Source organism: Perca flavescens, chromosome 8, assembly GCF_004354835.1.
Source record: "Perca flavescens isolate YP-PL-M2 chromosome 8, PFLA_1.0, whole genome shotgun sequence".
NCBI lineage: Eukaryota > Metazoa > Chordata > Actinopteri > Perciformes > Percidae > Perca > Perca flavescens.
Genome location: NC_041338.1, coordinates 9,823,723 through 9,845,719, shown reverse-complemented (window position 1 = coordinate 9,845,719; position 21,997 = coordinate 9,823,723). Strand labels below are relative to the sequence as shown.

General features: G+C 39.1%; 1 protein-coding gene and 1 long non-coding RNA gene across 2 annotated transcripts in view; both read left to right on the top strand.

The window, feature by feature from the left end:
- The window catches only part of LOC114559983 (transcriptional enhancer factor TEF-1), a 114,119-nt gene extending 92,122 nt beyond the window's left edge, over nt 1-21,997 (top strand). Inside the window, exons 10-12 of the mRNA XM_028585073.1 lie at nt 12,960-13,100; nt 14,998-15,150; nt 18,375-21,997. Of these exons, the coding sequence (XP_028440874.1) occupies nt 12,960-13,100; nt 14,998-15,150; nt 18,375-18,488 (408 nt within the window). The 3' untranslated portion in view covers nt 18,489-21,997. The remainder of the gene's footprint in view (nt 1-12,959; nt 13,101-14,997; nt 15,151-18,374) is intronic.
- LOC114559984 (uncharacterized) lies at nt 2,697-3,084 on the top strand. The gene is made up of 2 exons (XR_003693150.1): nt 2,697-2,775; nt 2,863-3,084. It is a non-coding gene; the product is annotated as an uncharacterized LOC114559984 (long non-coding RNA).

Below are 21,997 nucleotides of genomic sequence, written 5' to 3'. Positions count from 1 at the left end.
AAATACATGAGAGATCATTTTGTCAAAGCTAAAAAATGGCTTCATGTAAAGTATTCTTAACAGCGTTACAGGCAGACAGTCCTTTCGATTTGGGGATGAACAACAGTCCTGTTAATGATTAGAGTAATGTTTCGTGGTACGTTGATGTTTAACCATAGACAGTATATAATGGACCAATAGACCCCGTTGCTCTGGACGGAGACCAGTGAAGGCTATTAGAAGCACTTTTCCGGTGATGGCCAGCTTTACTGCGCAGCCTCCAACTGAGAGAATGTGACGTGAGCAACGTGTCTGAAAGTTGTAAGTCTTCTAGTGGCTGCGCTAAGAGAAATCTCAATCATTCCCAATCTTACAGATACGGAGAGTGTAGCTATATGTAAAGACATAACATGGGCACAGGCTAATTATTGCTAACTAACATGCTAGTTAACATTAGTAATTAAACCTAAACAGCTCATGTAAGTCGAAACTGCCTGCAAGCTTATCCTGTACTATACGGTAATTCCTCTACTATGTGACACAATCGTTAGCCTATTTTTACAAAAACGTCTGCTACAGAGCCGTAACGTGAGGTACAAGGTAATGAAGCCTATACATTGTTGTGTTTCTTTAGAACTAAACAACGGACAAATAGTCTTTAAACGCTTCAGATGTGAAGTTATTTGCAGTCAATTGACGTAAAAAAAAATGGCGGTCAGCGGAACACTAACAGGAGGTGATGGCTTTGTAGCAACAAAATGGTACCATAGATAGCTCGAGTGTCGGTACCATTGACATATATAAAATGGACCAATAGACCCCGTTGCTCTGGATGGAGACCAGTGAAGGATATTAGAAGCACTTTTCCGGTGATGGCCAGCTTTACTGCGCAGCCTCCAACTGACAGAGACAACGTAAATGTGACGTGAGCAACGTGTCTGAAAGATGTAAGTCTTCTAGTAGCTGTGCCAAGAGAAATCTCAGTCATTACGAATCTCGCAGAGACCGTGATGGATCACGAGAAGCAACTTTTGGTAAGTATTATGATTAATTATTTGGTCATTTTGCATAGTATTTATTTAATTTAAAATATAACGCCAGTACGCCAGATTAAGTTAATGCATATATCATTTAAGCTAGCTGAGGCATTGGTAAAGATATGCTTGCTTGCACATGCTGTAACGTTAATTTTAGACAAGCAACTTTTGCTAAGTATTATGATTAATTATTTGGTCGTTTTGCATAGTATTTATTTATTTTAAAATACAACGCCAGTACCAGTAAGTTAATGCATATATCATCTAGCTGAGGCACTGGTAAAGATAACATGCTTGCTTGCACATGTTGTGTAACGTTAATTTTAGACAAGCAACTTTTGCTAAGTATTATGATTAATTATTTGGTCATTTTGCATAGCATTTATTTATTTTAAAATATAACGCCAATATGCCAGATTAAGTTATAAATCATGTAAGCTAGCTGAGGCATCGGTAAATATAAAATGCTTGCTTGCACATGTTGTATAACGTTAATTTTGGCCGAATATAACCACAAAATGGCGTCAACTGTTATCTAGCTACATTGCAAAAGAAAATGGACGAATCGGTCATATAAAAAATTTAATCAGTAAATCGCTTTGGACAAAAGCGTCTGCTTTGGCCTGTTGAATAACAGATAGGTAATAGATGGACAATAATGTCACCAATAACATATATAACTGAGGGTTGCCCTTTCACTTTTCTTTCCACATAGGTTTAAATACTAACATTAAGCTGTTAGCCTACACCATGCCTAACAATCAATTGTAGGTGCCCAAAGGAAGTATTACACAAGTTGATTTGAATTGTATAACTAGAAAACAGATTGGGTCCAAATATAATCCCTGTCAGCTACTGAATTAGCAAACAATGCCGTCTCTGAAGAAACAGGACCCTAGGATATATTTCGGAACTGTATGAGATTGTGCTAAAATAAGATGTCACCTGTTAGTTGTAATGTTGTTATTTAGTCATACCAAAGCTAACGTGCTCTGTACTGTTCCTTTTTATTTTCTTAGGACCCGTCCCCCTCCTCCACCTCGGGGACAGCAGGAAAGACTATGGCCATGAAGCCTTCAGTACAAGTCCAAATAGGTAACCCAACTGACACACTGCAAATCAATACATGGCATGACTTCACACTATGATTAAGGTTTAACAGTAAGCAGTAGCAAAGAATGCAAATCCCTCAAACGTTGTGTAATACCTATATTGTCATATTATTATTTCAGTGAACAGATAAGAGCAATTTATTTGTGATTTATTGTATATCTGCATAGACTTTTTCTGTTTTGTTTATGGCCCGAGACAAGTTACTTGTGTGTGTTAACATGTGTGTACTGACACTTTCACATAAAAAAATGATTTGGATAATGGGCAGCAGCTACATTTGTCGTGGGGAAGAGAGGGCCAGAGAGACCATGGGGGCCAATCTTGGCCTAGCGGCCAAGGTTCACTGGTTTGGCTGGGGTGGACTTTGATGGCACTCTCTCTTTTCTTCCCCACGACAAATGTAGCTAGCTTGAGAGGAGATTGTGGGTTAGCTGCCTTGTTCCCCCTTCCTGTTGTTTGTGTCTCCCTTTTCCCCTCTGTGTCTGTCTGTACTGTTTGTCTCCACCTGGAAGTGGCAGGGGGCGTGTCTAGAGAAACTAGGTCAAGAGGCATGGCCATTCATCCCTGCTCTGTCACTGGCACAGCTGATGCACATTCCATGATTCACACCTGCAGTATTTATACTGCAGTTACATACTCCTACGTGGTAACTGGGCGCAGTATCCCTGCACGTATTTCTAGAAACTCTCGTGATTTAGTATTTTCTCTGTCTAACTTCAGTTCCTCTGTGCAGATCCCGCTGTTACCTGCTTCCTACCTGCCGTGCTCTGCCGTGCTGCCTGCCTCACGCCACTCAGACACAACCACCTGCTTCTCCTGGATTCTACTTGGAACTTCTTTGGATCTGCCACTGCCTGGTTCCCTCAAGCTGCAGTCCATTCCCAGAAGACTACAAGCTCAGCCTTGATTGTTCATCTCCTCTGAGTATTTATGCCTAATAAATACTTGAACTGTTTATCTGTGCCCTGAGTGGTATCTCTGTGTTCTGGGTTTTATATACAGCCTTAACAGGGATAGGGATTTTTATTTATTATTATTACTTTTTTAAATAATGTTTTTATTTGTGTTTTACTATTTCAACTTTTAATAAAGCAATATTATTAACCAAACACACAGTAGACACTTCAAGTAGACATGCTTTGACAGAAATGTCATGTGGTTTTATTACTTATGTGGTAGAACTTTATAATGATATATATTCAAAGTCAGTGGCTGTCGTGGAAGTTTTCCTTGAAGCAGCAGCGTTTAGTGATATTCATGATAAAATCAAAACAAATAACGACTGTTTGAGAATTAAACCAAAGTTTGGTCTTTGAGTATTTATTTACATTTGCAAATGGAGAAAACACAGTTTCAAAGGTACACGCAGCACAACTGAAAATGTCTTTCCTCACTAGAAAAATCAAAACATCTTATAGTGAAGAAACTCCATAAGCCACCCCTCTTGAAATATCTTTAGCATGCTGCCACTTTTCTAAAAAATACCATAGACAGTCAGATGATTTTACAACCTTCCCTTCTGCTCCTGTGTCTCCTACATTAGACTAAACACCTGCTTATCTCAGGAGACAGAAAGAGATACGGTTCAGACAGTGTTATAGCCTTCTTCACTTTATCTGAGAGAAATAAACAAATGAGGAGCTGCAATTCTTTAGCGAAAATAACTTCTGCTATTGCTCACAGTCTACAAGGCCAGCTCTCTCACTGGTGCCTTTAAGTCTACAGGAAGGAACAGGATTATGTGGAGGTTTATAACAATCTTTAAATAAATGGTCAATATCATTAAACAAATGGTTAAAATAAAATTTGCCACCACATGGCCTACACAGTGAATATTGATAAGGGAGGTGTCAAGACACCTTTAGATTTGATTATATTTCTCTTCAATGTCATTGTGCAGAGTACAAGTACAGAGACAATTCAATGCAGTTAGTGTCTAACCACAAGTGCAAAAAAAGTACAGTATAGACAGGTAGTGTAGTATAAACAGTATATGGCATAGTGCAGTGTACACAGTACATACAGTTAACCAAGTGGTATGGTTTACAGTAAGGCTATGTGCAATGTATTAACAGTAGCATTATAAGAGCAGAACACATGGATATGCAGTATGAACAATATGTGTACAGTATGTATAGATATGTGCAGTGTAATAACAGTAACATTGTATGGGTGGTGTGTGAGGGGAGCTCAACGTTGATGGCTACCTCCTTGTTGCCCCTATCAAAGCGGCCCTATGGATGTGGTTCAGCTCATCAGGCACTATGATCAGGCACAGGCAAGGAGGTGTCGAGCATCTTGTAGATGGCTTCGACCATGATGAAAGGGATCCCTCATCTTCACGCGTAGATGTGTAAATAAATAAAGGAATAACGTTAACCGCAATTGGCATTGAGAAGTTTTTTTTTTCTCCATTGGCTGTATAATTTCCCCATCCCCCGTTTATACCTTGTTAACCCTACTTCATTATTTAACAACATATACATTTCTTAAAATATCATACTTGTTCGTGGATAAATGTTACTTCATATGAATTCACGTGCCACATTTCGAAGTATGAGTAATTCCAATCCATCAAAACGTTGCTGAAAACTGAAATATTATATATAATAAAGCTGAAATATTTTCTTCCGATGCTTTTCATAAACTCTATGGGCTTCTCACCTTCTCACTTGACTGCATGCCTCCACGCCATAGACAGTATATAAGCTCCACGCCCCCCGATTGCCTGCGAGCTTGGCCGTCTATGGTTTCTCCTGGCAATACGGTAATTTTTCGACTATGCGACAGTAAGTTGCGTGGTTATGACACAGACTCCTTAGCCTATTTTTACAAAAACATCTGCTACGGAATCATAACGGGAGGTACAAGGTAATGGACCCTTTTATACATTGTCGTGTTTCTTTAGAAATAAACAATGGACAAATAGAGTCTTTAAACGCTTCAGATGTAAAGTTATTCGCAGTCAAGTGACGTAAAAAAAAAATGGCGGTCAGCGGAATGCTAACAGGAGGTGATGGCCAGGTAGCAACAAAATGGCGCCATGATGGCTTGAGTTCTGAAGCGAAGCTTACCCCCTTGGTCGGTACACGATCCGTTCTGCCTGCACGATCCGTTCTGCACATGCGCGATCCGTTCTGCACATGCGCGATCCGTTCTGCACATGCGCAAAATGTTTGCGCATGCGCTGTTGTACGAGGATTTACGACACGCACGATCTGTTCCACGCGGAGATCGGCAAGATGGCGGAACGGGCAAGCAGCACTTTCTAAGCTCTCGTTCACCTGCCCCGGAATTTTTTACTTAAAAATTCAATGTGATTAGTTTAAAGGTTCAAAACAGTTAACTGAACTTTTAAATAAGAGTTTGAAACTCTTTATTCCAGATATTTAAAGTCCTATCGAAGTTTTAACCGAAAATGCCATACGGAAAGTCAGACGTTAGATCAACCGCTAACGTTACCACAGGCCAAGCAAACACGGAGCACAGTTATGCGCAGATGGATGCTACAACCAGTGGTGGTGGGACAAAGAGAAAAAGTTCACCCCCAACTCCAACGAAAGGTGCAGTGCCTCCTTCGAAGGTAAAACCCCCACAGGATTCGTCTGAAGTGCCAAACGCGTCCCTTGTTGATGCTATAGAAAAGCTCACCTCCAGAATTGACTGCTTCGGTGACCAGCTAAGAGAAAACTCTGTCATGGTGGCTAATGTTACCAGACTTGTGGAGCTTAATGCCACTGAGATTAAAGAGTGCAAGGTCAAGATTCAAGTGATAGAAAAAGAAATGCCCCATCTCGTAGGATAACGAGGAGCTGAAAGATAAGGTCACGGAGGCGGAGCGTTACAAGAGACGCTGGAACCTTAAAATACATGGTTTGAAAGAAAAAGTTGACGAAAACACCCAAGATGTTGTCAAGAGCATCCTGTCTAAGTTAGCGCCGCAGTGGGACACATCGATGGATTCGGTAGTTGATACTGTGCACCGCATCGGGAGAAATGAAGAGGGGAAAGACCGTCAGGTTATTATTCAATTCACCATAAGATTCCACCGTGACGCCATCTGGAAGCTGTCCAAAAACTCTAAGGTTTGCAAGGATCTGGGGATTCATTTCAAGCAAGACTAATAAAACATTCTGATTTTGAAAAATTGATAGTGTTTGGGAAACAGTCATTAGCCAATTGGCTGATGACACAACCATTTTCATGAAAAACATTAACCAAGTTCCAAAAATTCTCCAAACTGTAGAGCTCTTCTCTAGGGCATCTGGTTTAAAGTTAAATCTGAAAAAATGTGAATTATTAGCAATTATAACTCCACTCAGTCAACCTTTTATAATATTCCTGTTAAAGATACCGTTAAATACCTAGGTATGCACATTACAAAGGATAGTGCCTCACTTAATAATCTCAACATCTGTAATAATATAGATAAGTGTAAAACTTATCTGCATTTGTGGTCTCAAAGAGATATTTCTATCATTGGCTGAATTTTCCTGCTTACTCAATCTCATTTCCTAAGAATGCAATAAAAGCTATAAATCAAGCCGATTTCAATTTTATTTGGAAAAGAAAAACACACTACATTAGAAAAGGAATATTGGTTAATGAGTATGATGAAGGAGGGCTAAAAGCAGTCGACATTGAATGTATTAATGGTACTATTAAAATTAATTGGCTAAGATCCTTTTTAAAAAATGAAAATTGTTTTTGGTTTCATATTCCCAGACAAATTTTTAAAAAATTAGGAGGCGTCAATCTCCTCCTTAGATGTGATTATGACCTTAAAAAACTCCCTGTTAAGTTATCAGCGTTTCATCAACAGGTTTTACTTTACTGGAAAATGATCTACAAACATAATTTCAGTCCTCATAACATTCCTTTGTGGAACTGTAGATATGTGCTATTTAGGAATAAGTCTTTATTTTACAATAATTGGTGGGAAAAAGGTATATTGTCTGTAATGCATATTTTAAACAATACCGGAGTCATTATGCCTTTTGAGACTCTCTGTTCCAAATTCGATTTATTTGACAAAAAACAGTACGATAACATTATCAAAGCAATACCACAAGCTATAATCCAGATGTCTTTCAACGCTTCTCAAAGTATTGTTATCCCATGTCTTCCTATGCTTTTGGTGAATGGAGTTTCTCTTACTCACATAAATGTACCCAATATTACAATTCGGAAAGCCTTTGTGAAAGAATTATATCCTTATTCTTCAAATAAAATTTCAATTTTTCTATATTTTTCCAGTACTGAAGTTAAAATGTTAAGAACAACATTTCTTAAATTTCCAGTTGCACCAAAAGCAAAGGAAGTGCATTTTAAAATTTTTAATGGAGTGTACCCATCTAGAGAATTTTTAAGATGTCGATTCGGATTTGATGTGAACTGTTGCTCGTTTTGTGCTGATCAGATTGAAACAACAGAACATCTGTTTTATGAATGTAAATTTGCTTATACCTTCTGGAAGGATTTGCATTACTGGTTATTTCCTAAATTTGAAGATTTGCCTTTTGGAATGTTTAGGAAAAATGAAGCGCATGACATAGCAGTTAACACATTCATTATTCTTGGCAAATTCTTTATACACAAGAATAGATTTTGAAAACACTTCCAAACTTTAATGTTTTTCATAAAGAATTGTGTCATTACTTTTTATCTCTGAAGTTAATGAAGAAAAAGAACGCCTTAAGCTTATCTACTTTGACAGAGGATGTGAAACTTTCTGAAAACCCCTAGTGTTCTCATTTTTTGTTTGTTTGTTTATGTGTTCTTTCTTCTCTCTTATGTAAGGTGCTTGTCTGTTGTCTGTGAAGACATTTCATTTATTGTACCAGGCCAAGTATGGTTGTTACTATTGTTCAATAAAAAAAAATTAAAAAAAACGATCTGTTCCACGCTTCCGGTCGACAGCCAAGCTAACATTAGTTATGCTTCCGGTCGACAGCCAAGCTAACGTTAGTTTACAGCTAATTCGGCTAACCGCTAGCTGAGACAGCATGTAATAACTTCAAAAGACCCTCAAAATAAACGTAAAAATAAACTTTAACATATATAACAGCTGTTACGTCAGTTCTACTTTACTCATTTAAAATACAATCACTCAATACTTGTCTTTATTGTTATTACTGTAAAGTCTTAATTTAGCTGTAGCCTGCTTTTCCCATTAAGTTTGACTTAACGTCATTTTAGACTGAATCTAGCTGTCAGCTAGCGGTTAGCTGAATTAGCTGTTAGCTAAACTAACGTTAGCTTCCCGGTGGAGGCTAGCCATAGGCTAGCGTGGAACAGACCGTGCAGGTCGTAAACAGTAATATCTTGCGCATGTGCAGAACGGATCGTGTACCGACATCGAGTTCTGAACATATGTCAATGGTTCTGAAGCGAAGCTTACCCATATATGTCAATGAGCATACCCCCTTGTGTTTAACCACATGGAAGTGTTTACTACTGTTGCCAGGCAGCCTGCTTTCCTTTACTTCCGGTTTCTTCTTCGCTACTACTTCTTGCTTATTCACAGATTATTTAGTTTGTACGCCCTCTGGTGTTTCAAAGAATACTGCAACGAACAATGCGTTGAGCATAAACGTCTCCGTGCATGCAGGGTGTCACGCTCGAGTATACCCAGAGCTTAAGGCACTTCCACATTGGCTTTACTTTTCAGACCCGGAAGCTTCGTCCATTGTTTCTTATAGTTTATGGCTGAAAGGGGGGCAAAGCCACGGCCACTCACCCCTCTGTGACCTCTCCACAGTCTGTTGAGCTTTAGAGTTGGGAGACGTTGATTTTTAGGATGGGGTGAGGGGGGATTGGTTGGTGATAAAACCTACCTCTTTATACATCATCTGCCTTCAGATTAGCACATAGCAATGTGGAATTCAAAGACTTCCCTGTACTTCAAGACCATGTGTCCTAACCATATTGTGTAATATGCTAATTTAGTACACTTTAAGAACAATATTACTGGGACTACTACAGAAAATTGCAGATGAATATTTAATATCCAAGAATTCACATTATAGACCCGACTGCTATAACACTTTGGCCACAATTTAGCACCTTGACCATACAAAATCAGGCCATATACTAGGTTTCAACCTAGTCTTGTTAATGTTTCCTTGTTTTTAAACAAGATCCCTGTAAAACCATCTTAAAAAGAAGCATTCATGATTTTGTGCTTAACGACTGAGTCTAAAGCTACATGTCAGGCAAAAAGTCAAAAACCTCAGCATTTATTTATCTTTTTATAAGAAATGGAAATAAAGACACAGTTCTAGTATTGCAGTGTAGAAGTTGTTAGTCCGAGCATTATAAGTATGATCAGAAAAAAAGATCAGTAGTCAATCTCGTACTACACTGTTTGGCTGCTTAGCTGACATACCTGGACAAACAAGACAAAGCTTTATTGTTCATATTTTTAAACAGTATTCTTCACTTTTAATGTGACAAGCGAGAAGGCTTTTTGGATGTTAACTCTAAGACTTTATTGTTGGCTGGGGTTGCTGGAGTGTAAATTTCCCCAAATCTAATAAAGAGCAGAAGGAAAATACTACACAGTAGATATGCCTTTTCTAATGGCGTTTTGTGTAACATGTAACCCCACTTAATGTATTACATGCTCATTGGCTTTGGAAGTAACTGGGATAATTGGATGAGCGTGTTTGACAGTAGAATCATGCAGGAGAGGACAGAAGCCTGTAGGCCAGTGAAGTGTCAGTATACAATACATGTTGAAGAGATGAGATGTGCTTGTAGCATGACAACAAACAAAGAGAGAGAGAGAAAGAGAGAGTGTGTCATGTAGAGAGCCTTCTCCCTGAATGTATTTTAAAGCTCTCTGATATACCACCATTGAGCATGTTTCGGATAATCTGCTGATGTTTGTGAATGAATGTACAAGTGGGTTATTTAGCATCTGAGTGTGTGTGTGTTTGTTCTCAGCCTTAAGACACACATGGCCAGATATACGTACATTTGGAAATGTAGCATTATCAGCGCCATGTCCAACCCGCAGAAAGCGCACACTGTGATACTTCAGCTTTTTTTTTCTGCAGTTCATCGGGTAATCAGCGCCTTTCTCCGCCTAATATACCGTAAATTGCGCTGTAGCAAAGCGTTAAGTACTTGTGCTATGATACGGCTGAGTGCAGACTGCGATATTCCCACTGCTGATGCTATGACTGTTTGATGATCCTGATGCCAATATTTGTAATGTAACGAGGAGTTTAACAACTGCTGGAATGGAATGTGAACGCTGAGTCGGAGATTCAATGTCATCATGATTTTGTGTTCACTCAACTGAAAAAGTGTGATCCTTGTGGCAAAAATCCTTTCAGCTCGTCTCCTTGGCTATGTTTTCGTCTTGCTCGGATTACTGCTGCCATTTCACCAGGAGTCGGAAACCCGCTTGCAGCTGGTTTACACCTGCTTTTAAGAGGCAGATAATTTTCACAGCAAAATAGAGGCGCGCTGTCACGGGCTGTTTTTTACATACCGCAGAATACATAATTAGGCGCACTTTACGCTTCCCCTCCCATCTCTTTATGGGAAACTCCCACTTTCCCCTTGACCCTCCCATGAAATGCATATGCGTGACACAGAAAAGCGCAATTTGCCATTTTCAGTTCCCGCAACAGGCAGTATGCACTTATACCCCAGTGCGGCCTGTTTGTACATACCCTGCCATGCTTTTACACGCACGTTGCGAAACAAATGCGCCTGAAGTGGGTGCAAAAGCGTTAGTAGGCCTACATCTGGCCCACAGTGCCTTAGAGAACTAATACTATTACAAATAGTAGTAGATGAGTATCCCACTATTTGTATATTTTTTCAAAGGTTACATTAAGCATTAACAAAGCTCTTTAAGATTTGGATAAAAATACAGCTATTTTAGGGTCAGTTCACACAAATTAAAAGAAAACGTATTCGCTCAGTCTTTAAGATTTCTGCCTCCTCGTCAATACAATGAAGGGGAACAGAATTTTATTGGTGGTGCTTATAGCAACTGAAAAGTAAGTTTAACCCTTTCACAAGCAGCTGTCCGCCAGGAAGTCAGTCAGTACCAACTCAATCACACATTTGTTTATTGTATATTTTGCACTCAGTTTGGATAAGGAAAAAACCTTCCCCAAATCAGTTATTTACATGGTAAAGGCAGAGCAACAGAGGAGAGATCCTCCTCCAGGATTGACGGACATTGAATAGATGTTGTGTGTTCAAAGCAGACAGAAATAACGTTAGTAAAATTAAAATGTGGAGAAAATTTTTTTGATAATCCACAGACCTGTCTTTGAGAAGTTCTCCAGTGGAAAGTAATTCCAATGAAAACTGTCCACCATTGTATGTGGTGGAGTTAGAAATATCAAAGGATGATGCCTCAAAACCTGGACAAATAAAATCAAGACTATATATTTCTAATCTCACCACTAGTAGGTGTAAATCACAGGTGTCAAACTCAAGGCCCGGGGACCAAATCAGGCCCCTCACAAATGTTGATCCGGCCCACATATCAATTTAGGTTCACAATAAATCCAAAACTGTTTTTCAAACTTAGAACAGAATTTGTCAGATTTGCCCACATTGAGATTTTAAAATCCCCACAGAACCGGTGAGTTTGCATATTTAGGCTGTGAAACTGGTTGTTGTGAGTTGGCTGTGTGGTAGCCGGTTTTAAAAATGTAATCATTGTTTTGCTTGATTAGCTAAACTCTATGAATGCTCTATGAATTTTGCTGACTTTTCTTAGGGTTTTATGTTGACCAAACTGTAAGTGAGAAGATGCAATAATACAGTCAAAGATATTTTACTTTTTCGATTAAATGGACCTTTTTCACAGCAGACATTTTGACTTGTCATAGTAGGAAAAGCACAGCTGAAATTGATAACCTTAACGATGGCTTAATTCCATCAAGTGTCCCAGTAAGCTATTTCAGTGAGTCAGCATGCACAATACCAGGGCCTCTCCTAAGTGGAATGCAGCCATCATTAATGGTTTTGAATACACCTGTGCTTTTCCTACTACGACATGTCAACATGTCTGCCGTGAAAAGGTCTATAAAAGCATGTCAATAAAACTATTAATATTTGGCCCTTGATGTGATTTTCATTTTTCAGCATGGCCCTTAATGAAATTGAGTTTGACACCCCTGGTGTAAATTAAATATTTATTTGTAATTTGGGTGAACCAACAAAAAATAATAAAAATAAGTTATTAATGCATATTGTGTGCAATTTTGAATGACAATGACAAACTCAAATATGACCGTAAACTCAATAAGTGATGAGAAACTGTGCCTGCCAGGTTTCAGACACAAGGCCTGAATTTCATTGCGGGTATTGCACATAATTTCATCGATTCCAGCAAATCAAGTACTTCTAATGTTCAGCCAACGTTTGCACAGGTGTGGAGTCATGTGCGGTATTTGTAAGGCTAACTTAACTACGTTAATAACAGTGAAATGATGTGCGTGTGTGTAAGGCTGACTTAACTTAGTTAACAACGGTGAAATTAGCTGCTTGATTTGTAAAATGTACAGCGCTGCACCTTTTACCAGCCAATGTTTCATAACGTCAAGTCGTGAACATGGATTCAGCGCACAAAAAGGGATTAAAACTAAAATTATACTGTAAATTCTCTGAGTAATATAAACCTCACCAATCTGATGCTCTTTTCAGAGGCTGTCCCCCTCGCCCCAACCCCCCGCCCCCAAGAAGTTAGATTTTTGATTAGAAGTGTAGATGGATTTGATTGTTAAATTTTGATCAGTGAAATGTATACGGTTGTTAAAGGTGTAGGTGGTAATGTTTTTTTTCATTGGTTATCAGGCGGATCTGAGTTATAATGTGCAAGTTGACCCAGCGGCCTTCTACGGTGTCACCAGCCAATATGAGAGCTCGGAGAACATGACCATCACCTGCTCCACCAAGGTCTGCTCCTTTGGCAAGCAGGTGGTCGAGAAGGTGGAGGTGAGGATGGATTCAAATCTTTGTGGTGCACCTTGGTAATCCAGGATCTTTTCATGGACATTAATGTCTGATGTGATAATCACTAGAATTAAAGGGGTGATAGAATGATTATATAGGGTATTTCACACTGTTCCTTATGGTCTCCTAATGGGGTATGTAATATTAGTTGGGCTGAAAATGGTCTGGTTGATATTTTATTGGTCCTTATATCCCTGTGTTTTGGCCCTATTTGTAAAAAGAGCTTTTCTTCCAAATATGGTATGGTCATGAATATTTAGATGAGCTGCGCGCTGCTTGGTTGAGCGAATCCCCAATACACACACATTAGAGAAGCGACAATCTCATATTCCAGACATTGCAATGTTTCGTTACCAAATTCACTTCTGAGACTTTTTTATGCGAGAAATCAACTATATAAAGCTCAAATATGGGCCGTTTTACGAAAATGGATGGCTAATTGCAAATTTGGTAAAACTGTGTGTCGGAGTTGAGCGGCCGGTGCTGCCTGTGTTACTGCCTCGCCCCCCGGCCTGCCTTTCTCCACAGACCCCGGCCTGCTGTGAGCTCGATTGAGGGTTTCGTTAGCTGTGACTGTCCCTTCAATCCTATGTGTACAGATTGCGGCTAGTTAGCTTCATTTTTGGTCGTAATTCGAGTATATTTACAGTTTGAATTTCGTCACGCCACTTATACAACATCTAACTAAATGTTTTATAAAGCTAACAACGGTGTCCGATTTCAAGTTAATGAATTTTTGTGAATTCCAGAGGAATTCTAAGAGGAGGCTAGCTAGCTCTCATTGATAGAGCTCCATCCAGCCGCAGGCTCTATCAATGAGACTCACGGACAAGCAGCGTTTATTTAATCGTTTGTTTAAATAACTCAACACATTATAATTACACACATTAAAAGAGTAACTGGAACCTGTAGTAAGACAATGCTGGCGTAACAAGCTCGCTGACCGCGCTTTCACTCACATACACCGGGCATTTAGCTAGCAGGAAGAGGGGAGTTGCAGGCCCTGGAGCTCTGTCAGAGCAGCGGCGTTTCGTAGTCCATTAGCCCAAAACTGTGACTTTGCGCGGGTATGGAGTGCTGTGGGTTGCCAGCCGTGACTGAGTTCCATCTACCTCGCAGGCCGGGGTCTGTGAAGGAATGCAGGCCAGGCGGCGAGGCAGCAACACAGGCAGCACCGGCCTCTGAACTCCGATTGATGTTGTCTAATTTGCAATTAGACATCAATTTTCCTAAAACGGCCCATATTTGACCTCTACATAGTTGATTTCTCGCATTAAAAAAGTCTCAGAAGTGAATTTAATGGTAAAATAGCAGATGAACAATGTAAACAATTTCTGAGATCTGCACGACCTAGATTCAGAAAACTAACTGATCTCAGGTCAGTTGTGTGCAAATGTTGGGGCGTGACAAACACAGAGACTAGAGTCAAATGAGGACGAGCCGCTATAGTTGACGTCAACTATGGGGCTTGTTGAGATTCGCCCGTTTTCAGAGTGAGATTTGCAGAAGAAAGAGGTGTCAATGGGATTTAGAGGATTTATGTATGTCCTAGTTACCCACTAAACTGTCATTATTCAACTATGACAAGGTAAAATCGGTTTTGCATTCTATCACCCCTTTAAACAATAAGAGAAATAGTCATTTAGTATATACTGACTTTTAGTCCCAAGCTCCAAAACACTGCATCCTACACATCTCATAATGCAACTTGATACTTCCTGACCCTTTCTGCCTGGAAGACATTATACAACTGTTTTTACAAGATCAGCTCATGACTATTAAACCGATCTGTGTACTAAAAGAAAATTGGTAGAGTTCCCCTTTAGTGGTCAATAATCAAATGTTTTTAGTAATGGTAACAGATTTTTTTCTCTCTCAGACGGAGTACGCAAGGTTTGAAAACGGGCGCTTCATCTACAGAATCAGTCGCTCTCCGATGTGTGAATACATGATCAACTTCATCCACAAGCTCAAACACCTGCCTGAGAAATACATGATGAACAGTGTGCTGGAGAACTTCACTATTCTGCTGGTGAGGACATCAGTCCGTGTGGCTGTCTGTGTGTGTTATAGTATTAAAAAATTAACCTGTTAGCATTCCGCCCCCTTTTTTTTTAGATGGGTAGGTGTGGGGTACAGGGGATCTTTAGGGGGAGACAGCAGGTCAACAGTAGATGCAACATAGAAGTGGTGTACTGTATTTCATCTGAAAACTGGGAACCTGAAGTTTAATTTGAGATCCACCTCAGCTTTGGTGCTAAATTTAACCATTTTGTACCACTCAGGAATTGATCAAAAATCCCCCTAAAATACCACATTAAGACCACCAAGACCTTAAAAAATGCATGCTGTGATTTTTATATCACTTTTTATTCAAATTTCTGTAAGAATTGCATTTTTCAGCAATTGGATGACACTTTTGTTCTGGAAGCTGGTGAGAAATCTCTTTGTCAATATACTGAAGAAAGCCAGATGCCTTCTAAATGCAGCTGTGATTATTGTAGAGGTCACAATAGGCAATACTGGTCTCAAACAAAGAAATGGCTACTATGTGATCAAACACGAATACAGTTGTGCTCATTGAATACACAAGAGTGTCAGCTTTGCAGTCATACCCAATTTATTCCAAAATTACACATTTGTACTGCATGAGAAAAATGGCGTGGTTTGTTCCCCAAACTGCATGGGATTAGCATAAAGCGGGCTGTGAAGGGGAGACTTGTGTATCCATAGAACCCTTTTTATTTAGATATCTTGGGGTGAGAGGTCAACCCTTTTCAAAATGTAGCCCAACTTGGGAGCATTCTTTAAAACTAAGCCCTGTACAGTCTGAGAGACAAAATGTTGGCCAGGCCATCGGAATGTTAAGAGGTTAAAGGGTAATTTAGAAAGGTTTTAACCTAGACCTAACCCTATTCTCCCATGCATGTGTGTCCAAGTGATTAATGTGAACAAAAATCTTTGAATTTGGTCCAGTATTGAGGGAGAACGCTGTAATCGGCAGCTGCAAACCAGGCTGCAATGTAATCATATAGAGATGTCAAAGTACGTCCACTAAAAGTGCTTGCCACTGATATTATAAATGTCTGATTATGAAATTATGGGAAGATGATGAAGGGTCATTCTAAAATCTTGCCAAATGAGAGCGGTGTCAAACCATGGAGGTTTTCAGTTTGGAATGTGAGTGGGGATAGAGGAGTTCCGGGGAGTTTGTTTTGGAGTACAGACAACGTAGCTTTGGGTTTTCAATTGCGCATTTCCAAAATGCCAACTAAATGTCGAGCCACACTTAACGCAGCTTTAATAGACGTTACCTTTGGATACAGACAGGGACAGACTGGGGCTAAAAAACAGCCCTGGACTTTCTCCCAAATAGGCCTATCATCCAGCCGTGCGCAACAGACACTAGCCAGGATGTCACAATACTGTAGCCTATCAGACAACGTATTCACAACAAGTAACATCTCAAAACCGATGATAATTGGAGTTGTGTTTATTAATGAAGCCTCAGCCTTCAAATAAAAACAATAAATGTACAATGCCATTACATCGGCATTGAAAATAAAATATAAATAATGAAATGTCACTGGCTACAGAAACCCCAAATTACACAAACTTGTAATTATAGAACAGGACAGATTATTGACAACACTTTCAGAGATAAAGTAGGCTACTTTCTGTACCTGAACATGGGGATTAGATATTCTGTAGACCTATACCAAAACTACACTGAGAGTGTTAGTTACTATATACTATAACAACTATTCAAATATAATGTAAATGTATATAATATGTGTTGCTTTGTGTTAAAGAATTAGCATTGAATAGTAATAATAATAATATTATATAATATATTTTGTCAATCATATTACACTTTTGATTCATATTAAGGCTGTGAAATGATGAAAATTACTAGGCCCTATCAATTTTGTCTGTGAAGCTTTCACAAACAACCACCAGGTCTTTGCCAGTTCCACAATTGTAAACGCAAATATGAAAGACAAGGAAAAACTGCACTCTGATGGAAGACAGTGCAGCTAGGATTTTTTGGTTAAACTTTTGGTTAAATTTGGTGAATTATTTAGCCCCTACCCTGTTTGTTAGCACATTTAGAGCAGTACCAGTGCATGCCTGATGTTTTCCTGTTTAATTCAATACCATAGTCTTCATCCTAGCAGGAAAACTGAGCTCACTACAGCCTCTCAAATACAACAAAGTGAAATTGCAGTCAATCCGCAATTAATTTCTAAAGCGTTTAATATTTCAAATTAAACGAACAGAAATTATTTAACACGTTAAGTTTGACAGCACTAAATGGCCCCCATGTTGATAGCTGACTATGCAATTCGCTAAGATAGGGATAAAGGCAGCCTATTATAACGTATTGTGGCGACCCAGGGGACGTGAACGCCAGATTCACAATGAATATAGGAAACAGAGACAGTCGGCTTAAACACAAAGTGTTTTTTAACGAAGCAGCTCGACAAAAGGGTAATGGTACAAACTGCAGCTTAGGTTTCTTCCCATCTGGGGTCGGTCAGCCTTCAAAAGGTGTAGTCCTGGGAGGATTTAAGCAGAGGGAGAGGTTAGTCTTTTCCTGGCCAATATCCTCGTTGACCATCAGCTCCTAAACTGTTGCTCCCCTGGGCCTTTGTTGCTCACTGTCTCCTCTCCCCCTGCAGCCTTGGGCTGGCTCTCTTAACACCTTCCCTCTGATTACCTGATGGGCTGCAGGTGTGACCAGTGCCAGGTGCCAAGTGGCTGCAGCACCTGCACAGGCAGATAGACTCCCTCAATCACTTCCCCCAGTCTGAGCCTACGTACCCGTGCCCTGTGCTGGACTGGCTGACCTGTTTCCCCTGGTTTGCCACAGTATCCAGCTCCTGGCACTTACCAGTACCAGGAAAGACACTTATTTTAACAATCCTATGATTGTTATAATAAGTCAGTGGCAAAATCAAGCACTTTTAGTGGATTTACATTGATGATGTGCATTTGTCCGATAAGAGTGTCATTGCAGCCCGGTTTGCGGCTGCCGATTACAGTGTTCTTACTCAATACTGGACCATTTTCAAAGATTTCGGTTCACATTAGTCACTTAGACACAAATGCATAGGAAAGTAAAAAAAATAAAAAATACCCTGTGTTTGTTTTGTGTGTATGTGTGTGTAGATGCATTTTTAACACATCACTTTTTTATCCTTTCTTTCCTCTGTGTGTGTGTGTGTGTGTGTGTGTGTGTGTGTGTCCGTCCAGGTTGTGAGCAACAGAGACACTCAGGAGACCTTGCTGTGTATGGCGTGTGTATTTGAGGTGTCCAACAGTGAGCACGGAGCTCAGCACCACATCTATCGACTCATCAAAGAATAACACACACACACTTATACACATGCACACATATAGCCTTTTTATTGGTGATTAATGGTGACATTGGAGGTAAAATGTCTAAAAACTGAATTCGACAAAAGTGTCTTTCAGCCAAACAACTTGACTTGAGTAAGGAAATGGCTGCATTTACACTGCTGCTCACAAAACACCACAACAAGAATTGGGTAATTATTATTTAACATCGGATATGATGCAGTATGCTGCAGAATCCTCATCAGCAGGAGCATCCCCACATATACATCTTAACTCCAGCCTGAATATCTTGTTGTTGATTAGCTGTAAAAACCACAGTGATCCAACACATCAGAATCGACCTGGGTGGTTTTTCCAAAAACATCCCGACTCTGATATCACCTGGAGATGTCATGTCTCCTGCTAATTGGTTTATTCCCCTCTTTCTCGCAGTAAATTTGTATTTTGCTGTTCTGTAGATGGAAATGAAAGTAGTACTTCTGTCAGGTGCTTTTGGGAAAGTCAACCCAGGGCCGAAAAACAAATCTAACAATTTCCGCCCCCATGTGACAAACGTGTGTGTTAGCTGCCAAGATAAAGGTCAGACCCTGTGTATCATTAATAACCAGAGAAGATTACACTACTGCATTATCATATAGTACAATATAGAGGTGGTTTTGTACAGATAGCCACTGCAAATTGTGAGCTGCAATCTTGCACAAAAAAGAGGTTTGTTCCCAAAGAAAATAAATCAAAGTTTTACCTTTTTGTATGTACTCTTTAAAAAAAAGAATGAAAAAAGAATAGCTTCGAAACTTTGGGAAATTGTTTATTGATAGTAGCATATAGACTATATTTTAATTCCAGGAACACTATCTAAAATGTATGTTAATAAGAAAGTATAATTTAAATTAAACAATACAGGTACCTTTTGGGTTTAAGATTAAGGATTATAATTTGAAATATCAAATATATTGTGGTCAATCTATTGGGAAGCACTGTGAATCTTTAAAACAACGTCATTCATGGTGTACAAGGTAAGGAAACTTTTCAAACAAAAAAAATTCTGATCAGGTTTTACTTACGAATTAAACTTAGCTTAGTTCAATATGCTTGCACCAGCTGAATTAAGCTTTAACATGATCATACTGACAAATGTGTTCAACCCTGAAATGTTATTATGTCAATATTTAAATGGAAGATTATCCTGACCAGAAGCCATGGCATCTGCTTTTCATTTAGAAAAAAGGGGATGAGACACAGTTCCCTTTTAATTAGTCCAGGACTTGTTTCTTCCAGTCAGAATTTTGATGAAGTGTACTATAGTAGCAGGTGATGATTGGTGGTTTGTATGTGTCATGCCCAACAGCATGAAGTGCCTTTGGTTGGTAACAGCAGTATACATTTCTAATCAGTTTCATGAAAGTCTTGATACTTTGGTGTTGTTAATGGTCTATAGAAAGTCATTTTAGTGAATATAAATACATAATAAGGTATCACATGGTCCAGTTTTCACTGTCTGAGGGTTAATTATCCAAATTCCATATTTAAAGGGGCTGTACTTTATATTTACTATATTCTTTATACTCTTTCACGTTACTTGATACAACAATGATAACCCGGACTATGACGGGCTATTAACTGTTTATTAGCACAACAGCGTGTGTTCACACGGCTAACACCAACAACGGGAGCTAAAGTTACCCACAATTCATCAGGTGTATCACACAGTAGCCCAAAATACACAGCAGTACTCAACATTCAGAACATTAATAGAACAGCGAAACAAACATTTGCTTGTAATGATACAGTGGAGTAATGGTGTCCTTAGCAAAAGAATGAAGTCACACTCTGTGTGTGTGTGTGTGTGTGTGTGTGTGTGTGTGTGTGTGTGTGTGTGTGTGTGTCTGTGTGTGCGTGTGTGTGTGTGTGTTAGCCAAGTTTCTATGTTCATGAGCTGGTCCAGTTACGCGTATTTTACAAATTGGGGAATGGTATGTGAGAGCCGTGTGGAGGCATTCCCAGCCCGCTATTTTTATCTAGTATTCCTAGTACAGCTCCTTTAATGATGGTTTCTTGTTGTAATTTGTAGACAGTAGGCAGTGAACCATTCTAAATAATCTTAACTTTGTTCCCACAGGATGTTTATGAGACACATTCTTGTTTACTTAATTTTATGATAGCTTTTACATGTATTTGTTACATGTATGTGTGACAGATTCATGTTTAAACCACTTACACACTAGGTATTGTCTGGTGCCTCATTTATAATATACAACTTGGACTTGTTACTACTAAAGAAGACAAATTCTAATTTGGGTATCTTCACATGCCTTCTGTAAAATAATTGAAACAAAAAACTGAATAACAAGTACAATGAAGCAGCATGCTGTATTCAACAATGAAGAATACGGTATGCTGATTAACACAGTGTCAAGACGTGGTGTCCAGAATACCCAGTAATTTGCAGAGAAAACACTGCATATTTATTGTGTGTTTAGGGCAACTTTTACCATTTTACCAGACCTGAAATGAGCCATGTTTCATTAGAACTAGCCAGCTGTTAAATCTTTGGTGTTAACGATGACTCATATTGTACGATCAGGTAGAAGATTGATACTATCAGTCTTGTACCATTGTGCTGGAAAATTTTAAGATTTGCCATTGTCCAAACCACTATATTTTGACTCTATTTGTCTAAAGACTCCTGTGGGTGTCTCTCAGGGTACAGACAGCTGTCCAACAAAATGCAATCTTTGGTGAATCATTCTGTCAGGAAAACCCCTTTCAAAATTCCCCTGCCTTCAACTTTTTTTTGTAGTGGTTTGTTGTTTGCAGGCAGACTACTAGACCTTCACAGCAGAGTACTTACTTTTAACATGTACAAGATAACCTAACACACAGCCTCAGAGGGGCTGATTTTGCAATAATGACTCTCTGTGTGGATATTATCAACCACAGCTTACCAAAGACATTCATCATGTGACACAAAATACAGAGGAAAAGAAATTTATTACAAGCTAAAGTAACTTTGCACATCTGCCAAAAAAAAGATTAGGAAAATAACTATCAACCTCCAAACATATGTAGCTCATGGGCTACACTGTAAAACTGTACTGTATGTAAGTACAAAATACAACAAAATAAATAAAAAAAAGATTTGGAAATAAGTTTAAAAACCTTGTGGTTTAGAAAAAATACTTCAGAAGTATGAGAAGGACACAGGAAACTGTGATTCATCAAAATGCCCAAAATGTCTGTTAAACTTTAAAGAGCTCATCTGTAGGGCTGTACTGTTAAATGTCCGACCACAATAAGCACATGTTGCCTAAAAGTTATTCAAAAGGTAACTACCTTTTGAATAACTTTGTAACATTGCCAAACCACTGTCTCAGCACTGCAGTATGTCTTGCTACACCACCTATTTATTCTGGGATAGGGGAAAAAACGCTCTAGCTTGTTTGTATTTCTTTCCACCAATCACAACCATCCAACTATCCAACGCTAGCGAAGATAGTGATAGCAAAAGGGGAGGAACA